The 19862-nt window shown below is 38.3% G+C and overlaps 1 protein-coding gene across 1 annotated transcript in view; it reads right to left on the bottom strand.

Annotated features, from left to right (window-relative positions):
- Positions 1 to 395: 395 nt before the first annotated feature.
- Positions 396 to 19862, bottom strand: part of vwa8 (von Willebrand factor A domain containing 8) — a 174888-nt gene continuing 155421 nt past the window's right edge. Inside the window, exons 40-45 of the mRNA XM_079618780.1 lie at positions 18050 to 18158; positions 10401 to 10526; positions 8612 to 8770; positions 5122 to 5220; positions 3075 to 3313; positions 396 to 2310 (exon numbers count right to left, since the gene is read on the bottom strand). Coding sequence (XP_079474906.1) covers positions 2202 to 2310; positions 3075 to 3313; positions 5122 to 5220; positions 8612 to 8770; positions 10401 to 10526; positions 18050 to 18158 — 841 coding nt within the window. The 3' untranslated portion in view covers positions 396 to 2201. The remainder of the gene's footprint in view (positions 2311 to 3074; positions 3314 to 5121; positions 5221 to 8611; positions 8771 to 10400; positions 10527 to 18049; positions 18159 to 19862) is intronic.

Below are 19862 nucleotides of genomic sequence, written 5' to 3' on the forward strand. Positions count from 1 at the left end.
TCAGGCCTGTCAGAGGTCTCAAATACATTTTCATTTGCGCTCATTTGGTTAAAGAGTGATGAGTGTGTAATGGGACGGCTGAGGAATGCGGTGTGGAATTGCACTTGAGGTTCTGGTTTCTCAGGACGGAAAGAGATTTATGAGGAAGTCTTGGGTGATGGCGGTGGTGTGACTCTCTCTTTCCTTCGCTTCATACTCAATCCCTCTCATGAGTTACAGGATGTGTGCACTTTACAATGATGTGTTTAGAGGACACTCGGAAAATCCCAACAAACTTGACGAAAGAGACGAAAGAGTAAAAACTCTTACACAATACACGGCTCTTGAAAACAAAACAGGTTACACACGCCTCATGGTCTATTAATACACTCTTAACCACAGCAGCTGGGCATTTTGAGTGATACAATTACGCAACATTATGGATGTTGTGAATACTATTTTGTACAAATGTTACATTATTTTGTACTATATAATAATACGATATTAGGTTACACTTCATTTTAAGGTGTCCGTGTTACAGTGCAAGTAAACATTTAAGTACTTTGTAAAAATAATGAACTACATGTACTTACTATAGGTTAGGAATGGGGTTTGATTTAGGGTTAGTTGCATGTAATTATGCATAATTTATAGTTATTACTACAGTAGCATGTATCAAGGACACTGTGAAATAAAGTGTTACCCAATAGTATATAATATTTTGTCATTTGAATATTGCATGTATTTTAATGTTAAACCAATGCACTCTCCTGATAGACCAGTCTTAACACATCATGGATAGCCATTTAGACATGTGCCATTTAGACTTTATGTACTTTCTTGCAAATATAGTAAGATATATTGTAGACAGTTCTGTCCTGATGCATCACATAATTGTGATTTCTGGCCACAGGTTCTTGTGCAAGTTGTAAGTGTCACTGTCGAGTCCAACTGCCTTTCATTTAAGCTGATAATAGTTAGTTATACTAGTGTTTTTGCAGCTTACCCTATAAAAACCCAGACATTTTGCTCAATGTTTTGCCACTCAGTACGACCAAGGGGCCGTGATACGAAGGGGAAAGTGACGTCAATGCATAGCCTCTATTGTGACTATGGATTGTACAGTATGCAGTATAGTCCATCAACAAAGCTGTGGCCCTTGTGACTGAGGGTGTATTGAGGGCAGACAGATCTCTGGTTTTGTTCGTAGAGACTGTGATGAAATCTCTCAATTCGGGTGAAAACAGACCAAAACCAGAGGATCCGCATAGAAACTGACATGTCCATGTCACGAAAATACATTTGAAAAGATGAATTTTGCTTAAATTTTTAAAGTGTCGTTTTTTTTTTAACAAAACAAACAACACACAACTACACTAAAATAACTAATATTGATTTAATTAAAAATGTAATTCTGATTGTGACAATGTGTTTATGACAATTAAGCATAATTATCCGCCCAAATTCTAATTTAAAATTTTACTTTTGAGATTTTGTAATTCACAGGTTCCCATTGCCCATATTGTTATTCAGATTTTGCTAAAACATTTGAGATATTTTAAATTAGCATACATGAATGGCAGTTAGTTTTACTTTATGTGTGTATTTTCAATGTTTTTTTGGACATTTAACTCTCGAAAATAAATGTTGTTATTATTTATTCTCAATGGGGATTATCATACCTGTCATTAAATGTTTTTTACTGTATTAAACTGTTATACAAATTCTTTTTTTAATCAGCATACATGAACATCAGTAATGTTTGACCATATTTACGCATTTGTTTCTGTTTTTATGTACATTTTACTGGAGTTTAGTAATTCCCTTTTATTTCAATTGGGATTCTAATTACTGTTCTTCAGATTTTTTTAATTGTATTAAAAATATATTGTATAATACAATTATTTTTTAAATGAGCATACATGAACTTCAGCAGGTTAATTCTGTTTCATTTTTCGGAGTAATTCCATTACAATGAATGTCAGTACAACATAAAATCATCTTATAACATATTAATACATCATTTATTACACTACAAGAATGAATGGTGATGAGAATTCAGGGAGAAAATGTGCTTAGTATAAATGAAAAAAGAATGCCTTATTTCTTTCTTTTGATTTTCCAGTGATTTTCCAATGTTTTCACTCCGCCTGGATGCAGAGATCGCTGCGTGTCATCAGTGACGTGACAGGTTTTGGTGGGATTCTCCCAATAATGTTCTCCTAGGCACTGGACAGCATGGTGGATGTGAAAATCTGTTGAAGGATTTGAGGGATCTGCTTGGTGTCCATGGCGACAAAAGATCGTCCGGCCGGCAGAGTCCTCTGGAGCCTGGATGTCGGAGAGAAAGAGAAAAGAGCCCCCCCACATCAGACATTAGCAATGCAAATGAGCTTTTCCTATTCCCCCGTAGGAGGGACAATGGCTGTCATTCATGGAGGGTCTTTGATAAGATACAGGGTCTTGGGAAAAGCCTGTTGGTTGAGAGTGACTGAAAGCAAAGTGTCCTTTCTCTTAGCTGCCGCCCCTCCCTCCTCACTAATCATTCATTACTGTCATTTAGTCCCTTTAAAAAGAAGGCACATGTTCTGCTCTTTAAATCACGGAGGCCATGAAAAGACTATATGGGACGTGTCCGACCACCACAGCGCGCCTTCCGCATGCCTTCAAGCTCTCCTTACGTGCCCTCTGTGAGTCAAGACCCGCAAAATCCTTCAAAAAAGACAAACAATGTGCCAAAGAGAGCTGGACATGAGCCTATAGACTCTGGTCTTTTATTTGAGAAGAGCCGTACAAATCACACAGGCCACAGCAAAGACTTGACACGGCTCCAGAAAGGGAATGCTAATTACAATTCAAACTCATTATGCTTTATAGTGCCGTCCTAAACATATGAGACTTTGCACTGCATTTAGCACTGAAATGGGCCGTGTTTTATTTCGTTTGAGAGAACTTTAGAGACTGACTTTCACTCAAAGGCGTTTCACGGCACGGCAGTTTCCCTGAAATGCCGCTGACAGTTGTAATCCAGGCTTAACCTTTAACCAAGCACGCTAATGTTTAACACACAGCCCGCCGCGGGACATTAACCTCACCTGTCCGCCTGGTCTCCGAGGGAGCCGATGAAGATGGCGAAGGCGTTGACCTGCGGGTCACTGGTGAGGGCTCGTGCGAACCGGTCCGGGCTGATCCCGTAGCGCTCCAGGTTGGCGTCGCTCAACACGATGACGAAATGCTCGTCGGCTTCTTCGCGCGCCAGCTCCTTTACGGCGTGTTCGGTGCCCTCCAGGGTGTAGTCTCCGCTCATGCAGAACTGGGAGTGGGCGTGCATGTTCTGGGACAGAGGCGTACAGCACAAGAAGAGGTTATAATGCATATTCAGATGCCCAAGAGGACAAGAGAAGGCCATATGCTAAACAGTTTGTGTTACTGCACTTCCTAAACGCACACATACACACATAGCTCACACATCGAGAGTTGATTCTTCACAACATCTCAATAAACAACATGGAGGAAAGGTTTAAAGATTTTTTTTGCAGTTTCATGGGAAACAGAGCCAAGGAAAAGAGCTACAGCAGTGTTTCCCAGAGGATGTTGTGAGACTGTAGGGGTGGACGTTTGGTCACTTATGTGGAGACATGCATCCATGGAAGAAAATTGTGTATATTTTAAAGTTAAATGGGTCAATATGGAGCACTTTGAAGGTTAGACATTAAGAGCTTCAACCGCTTTTCGGAGTCCAAATTGAACAGAGTAAAAAGTCTTTGCAGTGTAATTACAATAAGTACTTTTAACCTCTGTCATGATTTCTTCACTTGCAAGAGTACATTACGCAAAACAACATTAGAGACGTGAAATAATATATACATGGTTTATTATGAAACGGTGGTAGGACACACTGTACAGCTTCAAAAAATACATATACAATGGTTAGAGAGCAGTTTTTTTTTTTTTCTAATGCCAACAGCCCAAAGTATAATATATATATATACTTTTATATATATATTTACTTGTACAACTCGCAACTGCGAATTATAAAGTCCAAAAAAATAGCCTACTTTTTTTCTCAGAATTGTGAGTTTATACTGTATCTCCCAATTCTGACTTTATAACACAATTACGACTTTATAACACGCAATTCTAACTTTATATCTTCCAATTGCGTGTTATAAAGTCAGAATTGCGAGATATAAACATGCAGTTCGGAGAAAAAAAGTTTCTATCTCACAACTCTGACTTTATATCGCGCAATTCTGAGATAATAGTCAGAATTGCGAGACGTAAACTTCAGAGAAAAAAGTCAGAATTCGGTCGCAATTACCTTTTTTATTTTTCATTTTTCATAGGTAAGCGTACAGTGTACGTGATGTACATTTCATCATCAGCATTGTACGCGCACAGCCTGATTTTTCTAACTGCACACACTGGCATATGCGTCTTGAATTTCTTTTTGTTGTACTCATTAGTTTGGCCTGTGTCATTCACATTTGAAAAAGAAACAACAGATACCCATGTTGATGTGCCCTAGTGTGTGTGTGTGTGTGTGTGTGTCTGTGTGTGTGTGTTGGGAGGGGGGGTATTAAGAGATACTTGAAAAGAGTGCAAAGACATTTTTATTGCTCATATTTTGTGGAGAGAAGTAGTGCAGACGCTGGACAAGGATGAAACTACCTGTGTTTTTGCACGTTATAAAATGGAGTACACTTTGACTATTGTTCTGCTTGTGCGCGTTCAAAAGATAAGATTGTTTTCAGAGAACAAATCTTGAGTAACTTTTGGTTTTAAATGTACATTGTGAATTTGCCAATATTTTAAATGATATTTTGCTGTGACAGCTGTAATCAGACAACAGTTTTAAAACACCAGGGGCTGAAATATAACTAGTAGCACTTTGTTTGGAAATAAAGGCGATTGTTTCATTTTTGAAGTCGTGCGTCAGTGAATCCCAGTGACCATCCCTGCAGTCTCGTCTCTAAGAATTTATGCTTGACTTTCTTCCTGACGTGGTCACATAAGACAATAGGAGGAATTCTAGGAGAAACGCTGGCTGCTACGTCAGCACAAGTGAATTCATAAGAGCATAGATTTCAAAACAAAAAAAGGAAATGAGGTCACTCCCGCATTGCAGAGGCATTACTGTACCTTCAAAACCTTCAGCCTCTCCTTGTTGTTCTTGGGCACTTTGTCACATCTGACCAGTTCTATGTCGAAACCGTCTCCGGAGTGTCCCACAATATCATACTACAGAGGAAAAAAACAGGAAGGGGGAGAAGGGTTAGTCCACGCTGCCAAGAACATAGCAAGCAGACAAACAATGCTGAACATAAACACTCGCCCTTACCTCAATAATATAATATAAAACAAGAAGACAGAAGATGATGTAAATCAGCTATACTGACAAAGATTATGCTATTTTGAGTGAATAGTCAATCAAAGGAAGTCTCATAATAAAATCTAGTCCTGTGAAGCAAGTGTCTTTGCCAACAATGCAACAGTTGACGACACTGGCAGTCTTGAATATATCATATTTCATTACGTCAATACATCTTCAAGCAATGCCCACTGATGAATATTGGCTGAAATGACCAGATCAGATTTGACTGGCTGACTTTTGCACACATTATCTGGGAGTCAGAGTGCACTGGTTTTCCTCTGTCCACCATATAAGGTTATTGGCCAGAAAATGTGGACCAGACTATATGCTGATTGTCAAAGGATTGGCTAAGTGAGACTAAGGGGACACACACTAATGTGTAACCTGCAGGGTTAAAGGACAAATAAGAAGAAGAATATGTGTGACACCTGCCTTGAGATCACAGGTGGATGAGTTGTCAGGTGCATTTTAATGTAATGCAGATTATGTAAGTGTCACAGAGGAACAGATATATGACAGGCCAGCTGGATGAGCAAACAGCTCGTCTGACAGCCAAAGTGGGGCCATAAAGTCTGGCACACACACACACACATCTCACATATCACTGTCACTTCATGCAACATCTAATACAGATTCTGCACTCAAACTGACTAGTGCTGAGAAACATGGCTTTTAAAAACAAAAAGACATTACGCTTTTTTCAGCAAGGATGCATTAAATTGCATTAAATTGATCAGAAGTGACTACAATGATATATGATTATAATTATACAATATATATATATATATATATATATATATATATTTTTTTTTTTTTTTAATTCTGTGCTTTTGAACTTTGTTCATCAAAGAATCCTGAAAAAAAAGTTTCATGGTCCACAAAAATATTAAGCAGCACATCTGTTTTCAACATTGATAATAAGACATGTTTCTTGAGCAGCAATATTATTATCAGCATATTAGAATGATTTCTGAAGGATCATGTGACACTGAAGACTAGAGTAATGATCCTGAAAATGCAGCTTTGCATCAGAGGAATACATTTGTAAAATATATTCATATGATTGAATATATTGTTATTTTAAAGTGTAATAATATGCATAAATGCAGCCTTGGTGAATATAAGAGACTTCTTTCACAAACATAAAAAACTAAATCTTACCAAGCCCAAACTTTTCAACGGTAGATCATCTTGATATTGTTAATGAACCTTTTCAACCACACAACCATTGTAGCCAAAAAAACTGAATATATTCAATCAATATTTGATCAAGTAAATTGCTGGATCACTATTGAATAGATTCATTAACACAGGCAATTCTAAAGCACTAATTCACAAAAATTTACTGAATTTACCACCTCGTTTTTTTTTGCAACTGGGATCTAAATCAGAGACACCATTAAAACAACTCTGTCCAAATGCTGTCACTTTCCAATTAAATGTCACAACAAAAATAAATGTGTCTCACTACAGGCTGACTTTACATTGCCAAAAAAGTGATAAAATATATTGCTGTATATATAAGCAATATCAATATACGTAAGCAATGCACTGCCCTAAATTATAGAAACTGAAATGTTTCAGTGCTGCACATCCAACCAAAGTAGTGCACCACATCCAGCTGTTTTACAAATCTCACACATTATCTATATTTATATGGTCCAGCCTCAGATCTGACCTCACACATTTAAAGTGTTAATGCACATTCGAGTAGAACGGGATAATGTGAGGCATTGAGACCCGCAGCTGCATATCTTCCGCTGCTTTCCTCCCCCAAACTCCCCGGGATGGAGATAACAGATCATCTTTTGTGCGGGCGCTGCAAATCTGCGAGCAGTTCCCAACAAGGGCCGTGATTCACATCTGCCAGCAGCTCAGATGAACAGACAGAGAGATGGACAGAGGAAAAAGAGCAACATCGAGTGAAAGAGAGAGAGATGAGCTGCGGACCACTAATCAACCTAAACCAGCATGACTTTCCCTATGGCAACCGAGCATGTGGCGGCATCTGGGGATCCTACATCATCCTTGCTGCCATGGCAACCTCCATAACAGTGTGTCAGCATGTGCGGCGGGGAGATCCCTATTACTCAGATCAGTTTCCGTGGTGCGTTGCCTAGAGGGGGTTTACTGTAAACAGATTTTAGCTATTTTTATTGAGTTATGAAAGTGTTTGTGGTGAAAAGATACATGTATAGACTATTTGAACTCTGTGGTCAACTTACACCAACAGGAGATGGCCATCAAAATAAGATTCACTGAGAAGAGGCATGCTTTTTGTTTTCAAATTAAAGGCACTGTCCTAAAATCTAGTGGGTCAGCTTGTTGTCTACATAGGCAGCACTCTAGTTGACATGGAACCTTATAATTGACTAAGCTATACTGGTGTTTGTTAGCTTAAACTGGTCTAGCTGGTCTCCCGGCCTGGCCAGCTGAAAAGTGTATAAAACCATTCAAAAATTATCAACCTAAAACAGACTTTATTTTGCAGGGATACTGTAAAGTTAACAGCAACTCAAAATAAATCAAATTCAATAAAAGTGATTAAAAAATCTTTTTTATTTAGATTGAACCATTTAGTATTGAATGAACAACCATTCAAACATGTTTGCATTAAATAGATCAAAAGTGACTATAGAGTAGACATTTATAATGTTACATACGATTTCTATTTCAACTAAATACTGTTCTGTTTATTCATTTAAGAATCCTGATGTTTTTATTTATTTATCATGGTTTCCATAAAAATATGAAGCAGCACATCACTTTTCAACATTGATAATTAAAGAAATGTTTCTTGAGCAGCAAATCAGCATATTAGAATGATTTCTGAAGGATCATGTGACACTGAAGACTGGAGTAATGATCCTAAAAATTAAGCTTTAACATCACTGGAATAAAGTACATTTTAAAATATATTATAATAAAAAACAGTTTTTGAATGTTAATATATTCACAATATTTTATGTTATATTATGTGATTGCATTTTTTATCAAATAAATGCAGCCTTGGTGAGCATACGAGACTTCTTTCCCAAACATTGAACAAATATTAGTGTCCTCAAACTTTTGAACGGTAGTTTAATTTTATAATCACTGCTTTGTCAGCCATCTTGGAGGTTTTCTTTCCCACAAGTTGGAAAAATACATTGACCTAAGAATTTGGTCAAAAGAAGGAAACTTATGGTGCCTACAGTACTTAAGTACAGTGTTAAAATGCTGCCTACACAGAGCGGACGGGTGATTGTCAAATCTCACCTTAAACTTGTGCTCGTAGCTCTCCAGAGCCTCCATCACCATACACACGGCCTCCATGGAGCGCTCCAGACGCCCGTCGACGCCGTTAAAGCGGTACATGCTGCCAGAGACGTCCGCGAGCAGACGCAGACGCTTCGGCTTCTGCTGAGGAGACCCCAACTGCAGCCAGGACAAAGGAAAAACACACAAGTCACCCACACATCCAGTCTCAAACGACCTGACAGATATTTCATTAGGAAAATCATTGAATGCAGTGACTATGTGGTTGCTTTAATTGCAGCGTTCTGTTTGCCCAGACTCCTCTTCTGAAAGCCTTCATGGTCAATGAGGTTTTTAATGGATGTTACAGGAGCCAAATAATATATTAAGGCACCACTGTAAGAACTCAGTAACGTTATTACAATAAATTCAAATTTAAATATGCACTTATGGGAAACAGTATGACTTTGTTGCTGTGAGTGTCTGCTAAACTGGAATGCAATGATACTAGTAGAAGGAACAATATGAATAGGATTTTTTTTTGTTTTTGTTAGTTAGTTAAACATCAGGAAATCTAACAAGAATGCTACACCTTAAAGCTATAGATTGCCTAAAAACAAAATTCAGACATTATTTATTTACTTTGTGTCCTTTCAAACCTGTATGTTTTTATTTAGCAAAATGAGTAATTTTGAAGAATGTACCCACTCCTCTTTTCATAGGGACCGAAAACAAGTGTTGTTTCATTTCATATTTAAATTTCTTTTTTATTTTTGTATTGTGAATTAAGTGAGGAGGCACCGCCTCCATTGCTTCCTCGGAAAAAAAACTCACGTCTTATTATAGTCGTGACGTGACAAAAGTAGCGACAGATCTTTTCTTCCGCATTGAGACGTAAATCCAAGTGAAACGGATAATAGGTGAAGAAAAAATGTGTGTGGAACTTGGTTCTATCCATCAATTGTTGATTGAATGGAGGCAGATCTGAATGCGATCTTGCAGTGAATTGTAATAAAGGGGCGGGGTTTAAGCGGATGAAAAGTCTAGTATACATCACCAGAGAGAAGTCTGTCGTCTCACTGGAAGATCCAGTGACGATATTTAGATTAAGAATTTAAGTCCTTATACACTTCAAGAGAAATTGAAGAACAAACTGACATGGCATCGTCTATAACAAAATCCGGCCAAAACAAAGTTTGTTTCAGGAGTTGGAAACAGCTTTCCAGAAAAGTTTGCTACTGTTGTTAAGTGGCGATTATGTAATAGGTGGGTGTGGCTCTGTGGCTCCGCCTTCTTTGACATGTTACAGTTATGGTGTGGACTCTGCTATTCTTATATAAAGTATTTAAAATGATTTTTAGAACGATACCTTCATCATTATAGTTATCGTCATTGGTGTGAACGGTTTTGTTAATTTTGTTAATGAGAGGAAAGCGCGTGGCACATACAGTTTTTACATATTCATTTAAATGCCGCTCTCAGCAGCGTGGACGGCGTCAGGATGTTCGCTAACAGTATACCCCTGAAAATTTATTTCAAACTTATTTTTACTTTTAAGAAAAGAACAAAAATAACTTCACTGTGAGTATATCAGAGCTTTTAAATTACACGGTCAATTTAAAAAAGAAAGGAAAATAGATGAATAGGTGAATTTACATATCATGCTGACCACAAGATATATGTTAGAAACAGACCAAGATATAAGTAGTTATTTGCTTAAAAAACGTTGTGAATTAGTATTGATATGTGTTTGAGCAGTTAAAGCCCTGTAGGCGTTTGTCACTATTGTTTAGTGAATGTGTGCTCTCACCTCTGGCTCCAGCTCTCCTCTGCGTTTATAAATGGCCTTCTCTCCTGTTAGGCCGTCAATGATCTTAGCGTCGTCCAGCTCGCCCAGAGCCTGATTCCTCAGCCACTGCCTCTCCTTCCCTTTAGCCTGAAACACAAACACCATTTACATCTTGCAAATAAACCCAACTCAAATAGTCAGACACATTTAGTGAGGTTCAGCACAAGCTCAACACTTTAAATGAAATAAAATCAATTAACGAAGTTGCGTACTGCATCTCAGTCGTGACCATGACCCCCAGCGGGTCCTTGACCTCCTCTGCTTCAAACATCAACAAATACCCATAGAAGCACTTCCACATGTGGCTCTCATTATATGAGCGAGCATGTCAGATCTCCACGAAGAACAATGAACCAACACATCACTACTCATCACTCCACACACACACACACACACGTGAACACAAGCACGTACAAAGACAGACATGCATGTACACTCAAGTAGGCACATTCACAGACAGACACACACACACACACACACACACACACACACACACACACACACACACACACACACACACACACACACACACACAATCATTAGGTAATAATCTGTTTCAGACAGAAGTGTGAAGTTACACTGTAATAAAGAGTCATGAGGCACTCCAGGGATTTACTGAATGGATGAGATCATCTGCTCTGTGTCATATCTCAAGTCTGTGTGAAAAAAGAGCTCTAATGCTCATGTACACACAAATGCTGCAGTAATTCCCCTGTCTTCAGACCTGAATGATGACAGAACTGACTTTGTTACAACACAACCTGCCCACAACAAACACACCGCTTTTATTTACGGCAGGGATTCACAAACTTTTTTTTGTCGGCCGAACCCTATAGACCTAAAACATTCACTTGAAGTATCAGACTTTAAGTTCATATTTTAATCATTTAACAACAGCAGCAGCAACAAGCATCATTAGGTAAACAATTAAAACATTTCATATTTTAAGTAAGTTTTTTTTATATTGATTGTTTTTACATTTTTATGATTTAATAAATGATTAGCATTTCAACAATTCACAAAACTCCTGAGTCCTGCAGTTTCCCCGTGAACGCCCTGGGGTTCGCAAACCACAGTTTGGAAATAATTATTATACCCATGTTATGACCGATATGATCATTAAATAGTAACTTCAATATATTTTTTTTATATATATAAAAGTGCATATAGGCATTATAGTGCCTGGGTCCAGTTCTGTTTTCACTTTATATGCTTCCACTGCGTTTAATCTTTGAGTATCATGAGATCAATTATCACATCTATGCAGATGACACCCAACTCTATTTTCCACTAGATTATGGTAGCGATTCTGTTTTTTCACTGTTAGCATGTCTAAAGAATATTAGAGAATGGATGGATGAAAAGTTTCTCCAATTAAATGAAAATAAGACAGAGATTATCCTGTTTAGCTCTAAACCTCAAATGGACAATTACAGTACTTGTGTCAAAAATCTAGGGGTCATTTTTGACTGTGACATGAAGCTTGACAAACAGATAAACTCTGTGGTGAGGGCGAGCTTTTTTCAATTAAAGCGTCTCCGTCTTCGTAAGTTAAAGCACATTTTTTGGAGGATTTAGAGACAGTAATACATGCGTTTATCTCCACAAGACTTGACTACTGTAATGCCTTGTATGCTGGAATTAGTCAGTCATCACTTTCACGATTGCAGATTGTCCAAAACGCGGCAGCCCGGTTCCTCACTGGGACAAAAAAGAGGGAACATATATCCAGGCCTTTCTCCATTGGCTTCCTGTGAAACAGAGAATTGATTTTAAGGTCTTAACTTATGTGTTCAAAGCTCTTCATGGATTGGCCCCTATTTATATATCTGAACTTTTAAGTCCATATTCTCCTCAAAGATCACTTAGATCGACATCACAGCTATTATTAAACGTCCCGAAATCGCGTCTGAAAACTAAAGGTGATAGGTCTTTTTCTGTTTATGCTCCAAGGCTTTGGAATACACTGCCATTATCTATTAGAGCTTCTCCGACATTAAATGTTTTTAAAACATCAATTAAAACGTATCTTTTTGATCAAGCATATTAAAACAACACGTTTAAATGTTGTATGCATTTTTGAAATACTATATGGTTGCAGTCTAAAAGTCGATATAAAGTGTTGTTTGGTTTTAAATCTTTTTATATATGTTTTTAATATCTTTATGTTTTTGGTTTAATTATTTTTTTCTTTTTTTGATATGCTTTGTGTCTAATGTATGTGTTTTTGTGATGTAACTGTGAAGCACTTTGGTCAACATTCGTGTTGTTTAAAGGTGCTATAGAAATAAAATTGATAGTGTACATCAACACATACACAGCCTCAAAACGCGGTTCGAAATCGCTGGTGTTTCTGATGTCACAAACTTCCTTGTAACCAATCACATCAACACTTCAGGATATAGCAAATCCTTATCTATGACCGCTCTGATGCAGGGGAGTCTCAAGAGAAGCCAGGTTATCCCAGCATATTTTTCTGTTGATATGAAAAATCGGGTGCATCTTAGCAATATAGCGGGTGAATTATGTATGATGTAACAATGTTATGATGAACTATATGCCTTTCTCCACTGATGTTCTATGATGTTCAAAGCGTTTCTAATGATGCTGATTGTTAGAAGGCTGATTTCTGACTCTAAGATGGTGAACGGGAACATGGTTTGTGTAACATTAGCAGCACATTATTAGCTGTTTGATAACAGTCTAGCAAAAGACTAATCATATTGATTACCGTTATGTGTCCGACATTGTAGAGAGCGATACATAAAACGTATTAACATTGATACATCGACTTGTAGACGAGCCTGTATGAGTGAATGGAGGCGGGGCTAATTTGCATATTCACGGTTCCGCGTACCCTAAATGAAGCAAGGGTGTAGAGTTAGATTCAAGCTATTTTAAGGCATGAATAAAACATTTTTCACAGGAAAAATCTTTTAAATATGCCTTATTGGTGATCTAAGATGAGTTTGAATGGATACAATTATTTACTACGGGGGGACTTTATCTAAAACACATTTTTGTGTTATTTTGAAAGGTTTTGAAAAACACCTAACCCTAAGTATATGCAATATAGTGATGTTTGCCTTTGCAAACTAACAACATTAATAAATGTCCTCAAGCTACTTTAAAAGGCTCATGTGGTCCTGAGAATAAATGAGTGTATATACAGTGGGGCAAAAAAGTATTTAGTCAGCCACCAATTGTGCAAGTTCTCCCACTTAAAAAGATGAGAGAGGCCTGTCATTTTCATCATAGGTATACTTCAACTATGAGAGACAAAATGAGAAGAAAAAAAATCAGAAAAACACATTGTAGGATTTTTAATGAATTTATTTGCAAATTATGGTGGAAAATAAGTATTTGGTCACCTACAAACAAGCAAGACTTCTGACTCTCACAGACCTGTAACTTTTTCTTTAAGAGGCTCCTCTGTCCTCCACTCGTTACCTGTATTAATGGCACCTATTTTAACTTGTTATCAGTATAAAAGACACCTGTCCACAACCTCAAACAGTCACACTCCAAACTCCACTATGGCCAAGACCAAAGAGCTGTCAAAGGACACCAGAAACAAAATTGTAGACTTGCACCAGGCTGGGAAGACTGAATCTGCAATAGGTAAGCAGCTTGGTGTGAAGAAATCAACTGTGGGAGCAATTATTAGGAAATGGAAGACATACAAGACCACTGATAATCTCCCTCGATCTCGGGGCCCACGCAAGATCTCACCCCGTGGGGTCAAAATGATCACAAGAACGGTGAGCAAAAATCCCAGAACCACATGGGGGGACCTAGTGAATGACCTGCAGAAAGCTGGGACCAAGTAACAAAGGCTACCATCTACACACTATGCTGCCAGGGACTCAAATCCTGCAGTGCCAGACGTGTCCCCCTGCTTAAGCCAGTACATGTCCAGGGCCGTCTGAAGTTTGCTAGAGAGCATTTGGATGATCCAGAAGAGGATTGGGAGAATGTCATATGGTCAGATGAAACCAAAATAGAACTTTTTGGTACCAACTCAACTCCAATGTTTGGAGGAGAAAGAATACTGAGTTGCATCCAAAGAACACCATACCTACTGTGAAGCATGGGGGTGGAAACATCATGCTTTGGGGCTGTTTTTCTGCAAAGGGACCAGGACGACCGATCCGTGTAAAGAAAGAATGAATGGGGCCATGTATCGTGAGATTTTGAGTGAAAACCTCCTTCCATCAGCAAGGGCATTGAAGATGAAACATGGCTGGGTCTTTCAGCATGATAATGATCCCAAACACACCGCCCGGGCAACGAAGGAGTGGCTTCGTAAGAAGCATTTCAAGGTTCTGGAGTGGCCTAGCCAGTCTCCAGATCTCAACCCCATAGAAAATCTTTGGAGGGAGTTGAAAGTCCGTATTGCCCAGCGACAGCCCCGAAACATCACTGCTCTATAGGAGATCTGCATGAAGGAATGGGCCAAAATACCAGCAACAGTGTGTGAAAACCTTGTGAAGACTTACAGAAAACGTTTGACCTCTGTCATTGCCAACAAAGGGTATATAACAAAGTAATGAGATAAACTTTTGTTATTGACCAAATACTTATTTTCCGCCATAATTTGCAAATAAATTCATAAAAATCCTACAATGTGATTTTCTGGATTTTTTTTCTGATTTTGTCTCTCATAGTTGAAGTGTACCTATGATGAAAATTACAGGCCTCTCTCATCTTTTTAAATGGGAGAACTTGCACAATTGGTGGCTGACTAAATACTTTTTTGCCCCACTGTACCAACAAGTACAGGACAACCTGCTGTGAACACTTCTCCGTCAGGTAGGTGTGCGAGTGAGCATGTGTTCAACATGTTTGGGAGAGTCAGTTGTGGAAAATCATATGAGCAGTGATTACAGAGTAAAAGCAAGGGCCCAAATTTGCTGTTTTGCTCTCTTTTTACAGCTAGACCACATTCCTTTGAAAACAGATGAGTTGTTGTTTGTGTTTACCAACTTAAAACGTAAAATTTAATGAAGCAGGACAAGCGTTCACCATACAACATTCAGAAGTTCAGACAAACTTTACTGGTTTCTCATGATCTTAAAAACGGTAAAAAAATCTGTAAATGTATTTATTTATTTAGTTTAGTGTCCAGCAAACATGTGACCCTCAAAAGAGTAAAAAAAAAAAAAAAAGTCCTCCTAAAATGTGCCTGCGTATGATTAGTTTATAAACCTAAATTTTAATTTGATTATTTAATTGATATAATATTGGGTACCATATTATATAATAATACAACAATTTATTGTATTATTATTTTTGGAGTTGGAAACTGGATAGAAAAGAAACAGCAGTTAATAAGTGTCCAGCAAGATGCACCTCACAAAGGTAACACAGATGCACCTCACAAATATTATTATTTTCAACATGGGAATAATATTAAAGAATTATGTTTCCACACTTCTGACTGTTAGTGTATGCGTCACCATTTTTACAGGAGCAAATGAATAGGCAGTGGTCAAATTACTATCTGGAAAGATCCCAAGCGGAGAACAGAGGCTCAGGGTGACGTGGAGGTTAACTTCTTCTCAGGACAGGACTAGTACAGAATGATGCCAGTGCGCTCATCTGGACCACACACACATGCCACGGTGGCTGCCAGCCTTCTTCACAACGCTATTGTAGGTGAAAGCAGATAGCGCTGATTTAGAGGACATGACTGTGAAAGACAGACAGAGATAATCCTTGTCACCATGTTTTCACATAAACACATCTGTCTTTGAGCAGAGCTCCTCGCACGGGCTGCCAAAGAGGAACCTGATCCTCCCTGTGGCTGGAGCCGGCCCTTCGTTCACACAGCACAGGGAATCCCCATGAGCAGATACTGATCTCAGATCAGACCGAGCCGCTGCTTGTTTAGCTGAATGTAGACAGCGAAACTAGCTGGTCTTCAATCAGCATTTTCTGAGAAACTCCACCCGAGTTCTAGCGCTCCGTCCACCCACACCCAAACAAAAAAGATCAGACGCGCTACAGGACATCCTTCCATACAGAATGACGAGTGCCCGGGTCCATATCAACAGACCAATCAGGAGGGCAGGACACCTAATAATAATAACAACGCATGTTCTTTTGGACTCACAGGATGGCCCTCTCGTGAGTTGGCTGAAATGCTAAAGGAAAACTGTAGGTGTGGTTACGTGCGTGTGCATGTGTTCACGTGCACACTAGAGCTTGCACGAATACTCACTGCAACTAATAGGTGACTATTCAGCGGGCCAATTTTAACCTGATGTAAATTAATCTTCAAACTTTTTTTGTACATTACTGTTTTTGTCAAGTTCAGACTCAATGTATCAACTATAATAGTGGCACAGCTAATCGAAGATCAGCCGTATTCAATCTGCAGAGTGGGAATAAGTGTGTTACGCAATGGCGGTATGTTTATGCCATGTCAAAAAGATAGAAAGAATTAGAAAATTAAAACATAAATAGCCTAATTTGTATTTATATATTTCTGACATGACACGGATCACAGCATTGTTTCCTGCACCACTTTTCAGAGGTGGCGCTCCTTGCGGGAAAACACATACAACGTTGCGGACTATGTAGTCCGATTCACAAATAAATGACTCTTATGAGATGGTTCTTTTAGAAGATTTGGCATCTACTAAATCTTTTGCTGAATAAGCTGAACAAATCTGTCAAGCTGACTGTCACTGCATGCCGTCAGTGGCATTTTCACGGATGTTATTCCATGTTGTAGACACCGAATCAGTCTTCTTGCCGCTGAAAACAAACATTTTCGAAGGAAAGACTAAATATAAGTGGAATCAGTAAATAAAATGCTTAATATGAAAGATGAACAGTGCTATTTGCCATCCCAGCAATTTCCCTGCTGCGAAAGCACAAGTGCCAGTCTATCTGGGTTCACTCCACCACAGGATGAAGTGACGGATCACGTGCGCTCCACTGACTTCACTCCTATTAGTTGTCGTTCCCGAAAGTCGCTCTTCATTTTTACATAAAGCTAAACATATCTCAACTTGTGACTCACTAACTGAAAAGTTCCTGTTTAAGCACGTTTTACATTACTTTGCAATGCGTTGGCACTTGCTGTGCCACCAAGAAAGAAAATATATACACTATTGCTATCAATATGTTCATACATAGCATACACTACCATTTAAAAGATTTCTTCTTAAATAAGACATATTACATTTATTCAAATTACCATTCAAATATTTTTATTTCAAATAAATACTATTCTTTTGAAAATATATTCAAATAGAGGTTCTTTTTTCAGTACAATTTTACTGTTTTTAAGTAAAACCAGCCTTAGTGAGCATAAGAGACTTCTTTTCAAAACATTAAATCAATTTGTTGACCCTGAACTTTTGAATAGTCATATACGCCATATGATAATGCAATTAAACTGATAAGTAGTTGGGTAAGTTTCCTCACCATTTCACTAAAAGGTCTGTGGTGTGTCTCGAGATAAATGAAAACCTTTCTAAGAGAGTCGTAACATGAAAAGGTTTGGGAACCCCTGGACCGGTCACTACAGCCCACGCACAGGGCAGAAACCAGTATGTCTTCTGCCGACTCACACCTGGAGTGGGACTAGAGGTGTTTACCTGCAGACTGTCCAGAATGATGCGGAGCGACTGGACCTGTCGTCGGACCGCTCCAGAGAAACGCTCGTAAGTGGAGGCATCATACTCGCTCATCTCAATTTCCTTGAGCCTGTAACAAAAAAACACAACACATTAGACACACACTCTGCAGTGTTTACAATTACTGAAGTATGAGTACGGACTAAAGCGCCAACATTATAACAGCTCGTCCCAAGCTGTGTGTGCTACAGACATGAATAATTCTTCAAAACTGAGTGTAAGCAACCACTTATCAACCACCCTAGAAACTTCACATTTTGTAACCTTCAAGCATCTTGGTGGAGAGTTTTGTACAATAACTACTAACATAATAATTTGTCTTCATTGACATTCTTGCCCTGAGAAGTCTAAACTTGTAAACAATGTCTAGTACGTCTTAAAAGAGTGTTCTGGGGCAGAAGGGGTTTAGAGAACATTGATCTGTTTAGTCACACATTAAGTACAGCTGTCAAGATAAAGAATAGTGCACACTTGAGAGTAGGTGGTGTAGGATAAACATTTCTCTTGGGGCAAGTCCCTACAGCTCCATGACCAGCACCCACACACACATGCAACACCCCAGGTGCTCAACAACCAGCCAGCCTCAACAGTGTGGGTGTAAGAGGGATGGAGGCTGGAGCTCTGCCAGGTCACGAGTCACCCACGGTGATCACTGCGTCAATGTCACCAAAACATGTCCAGCTCACGTTTCACACACACACTCAACAAACAAAAAGAAAGAAAGAAAAGAAAAGGCTTTCCGGTCTTTCCGACCTGAAAGCCTCCAAATGTCCATCACAATCTTTGAAGGATTACCCCAAATAGGCTAAGATAATACCAATATTAATGATAACACTGCTTGTTATTGAGGAAAAATAAAAGGAAATATTATTAAAATGTGTTTTTTTTGCAACACATTTTTTATATTTATTATACATTCATAATAATTTACCTACTTTTAAGTCATCCTGTGGCCCCCATTGGAAGATGTCTGAGTCCCCTTTGTTGGCCCTGTCCCTCTGGTTGAAAACACTGGCTTATATTATAAGAACCCTTAACATTTTTGGCATTCTGACATTTTTTTAGGACAATAAAGCATGTTTCCTTTCTGAATTCTTATTACTATAATGCGCCTGGTGATTTTACCAGCACCTGGTGAGTTTTTTGTTTGTTGTTGTGGTATTTTTTTTTTTTTTTTATCTGAATAAATGAAAAGCAATAGAGTACTGCAGTAGTGATGTCTTTTTGTAGGCCAACCTGGAAGTTAGCATCACCCTGGTTCCCTCAACAAATACCCAATCGGATTTTTCAATTGGCTTTTGGATTATTGCAAGGTCTGTGACTAACAAAAGCATATGATTCTTACACATTTTGTTCATCTTTGTATTTAGATTGTCTAATTCAAAAGAAAAGTGTTGGGAAATATTCCCTCCGGTCTGATAATTGCTTTACTCTCTCTGTTCCATTGGTGAGAACTGAACTGGGTAAAAAGGCTTTTATGTATGCAGCTCCATTTGAATGGAATTTGCTCCAAACGAAATTGAAATTACAAACTCTGGTGCCTATGGAACATTTTAAATCTATTATTCAATCACTTGAAGAAGACTCACTGATTTGCAATTGTTTTTAAGTGTCTTAATTGTATATTTGTCGTTTCAATTTGTAATTTGTGACTGTAACTGCTGTCCATTCTTGGCCAGGACTCTCCTGTGAAAGAGATTTTTAATCTCAGAGAGATTTTCCTGGTTAAATAAATAAAAAAATAAAAAAATATACAGTATATTTCTATATATTT

Source organism: Phoxinus phoxinus, assembly GCF_949152265.1.
Source record: "Phoxinus phoxinus genome assembly, chromosome: 7".
NCBI lineage: Eukaryota > Metazoa > Chordata > Actinopteri > Cypriniformes > Leuciscidae > Phoxinus > Phoxinus phoxinus.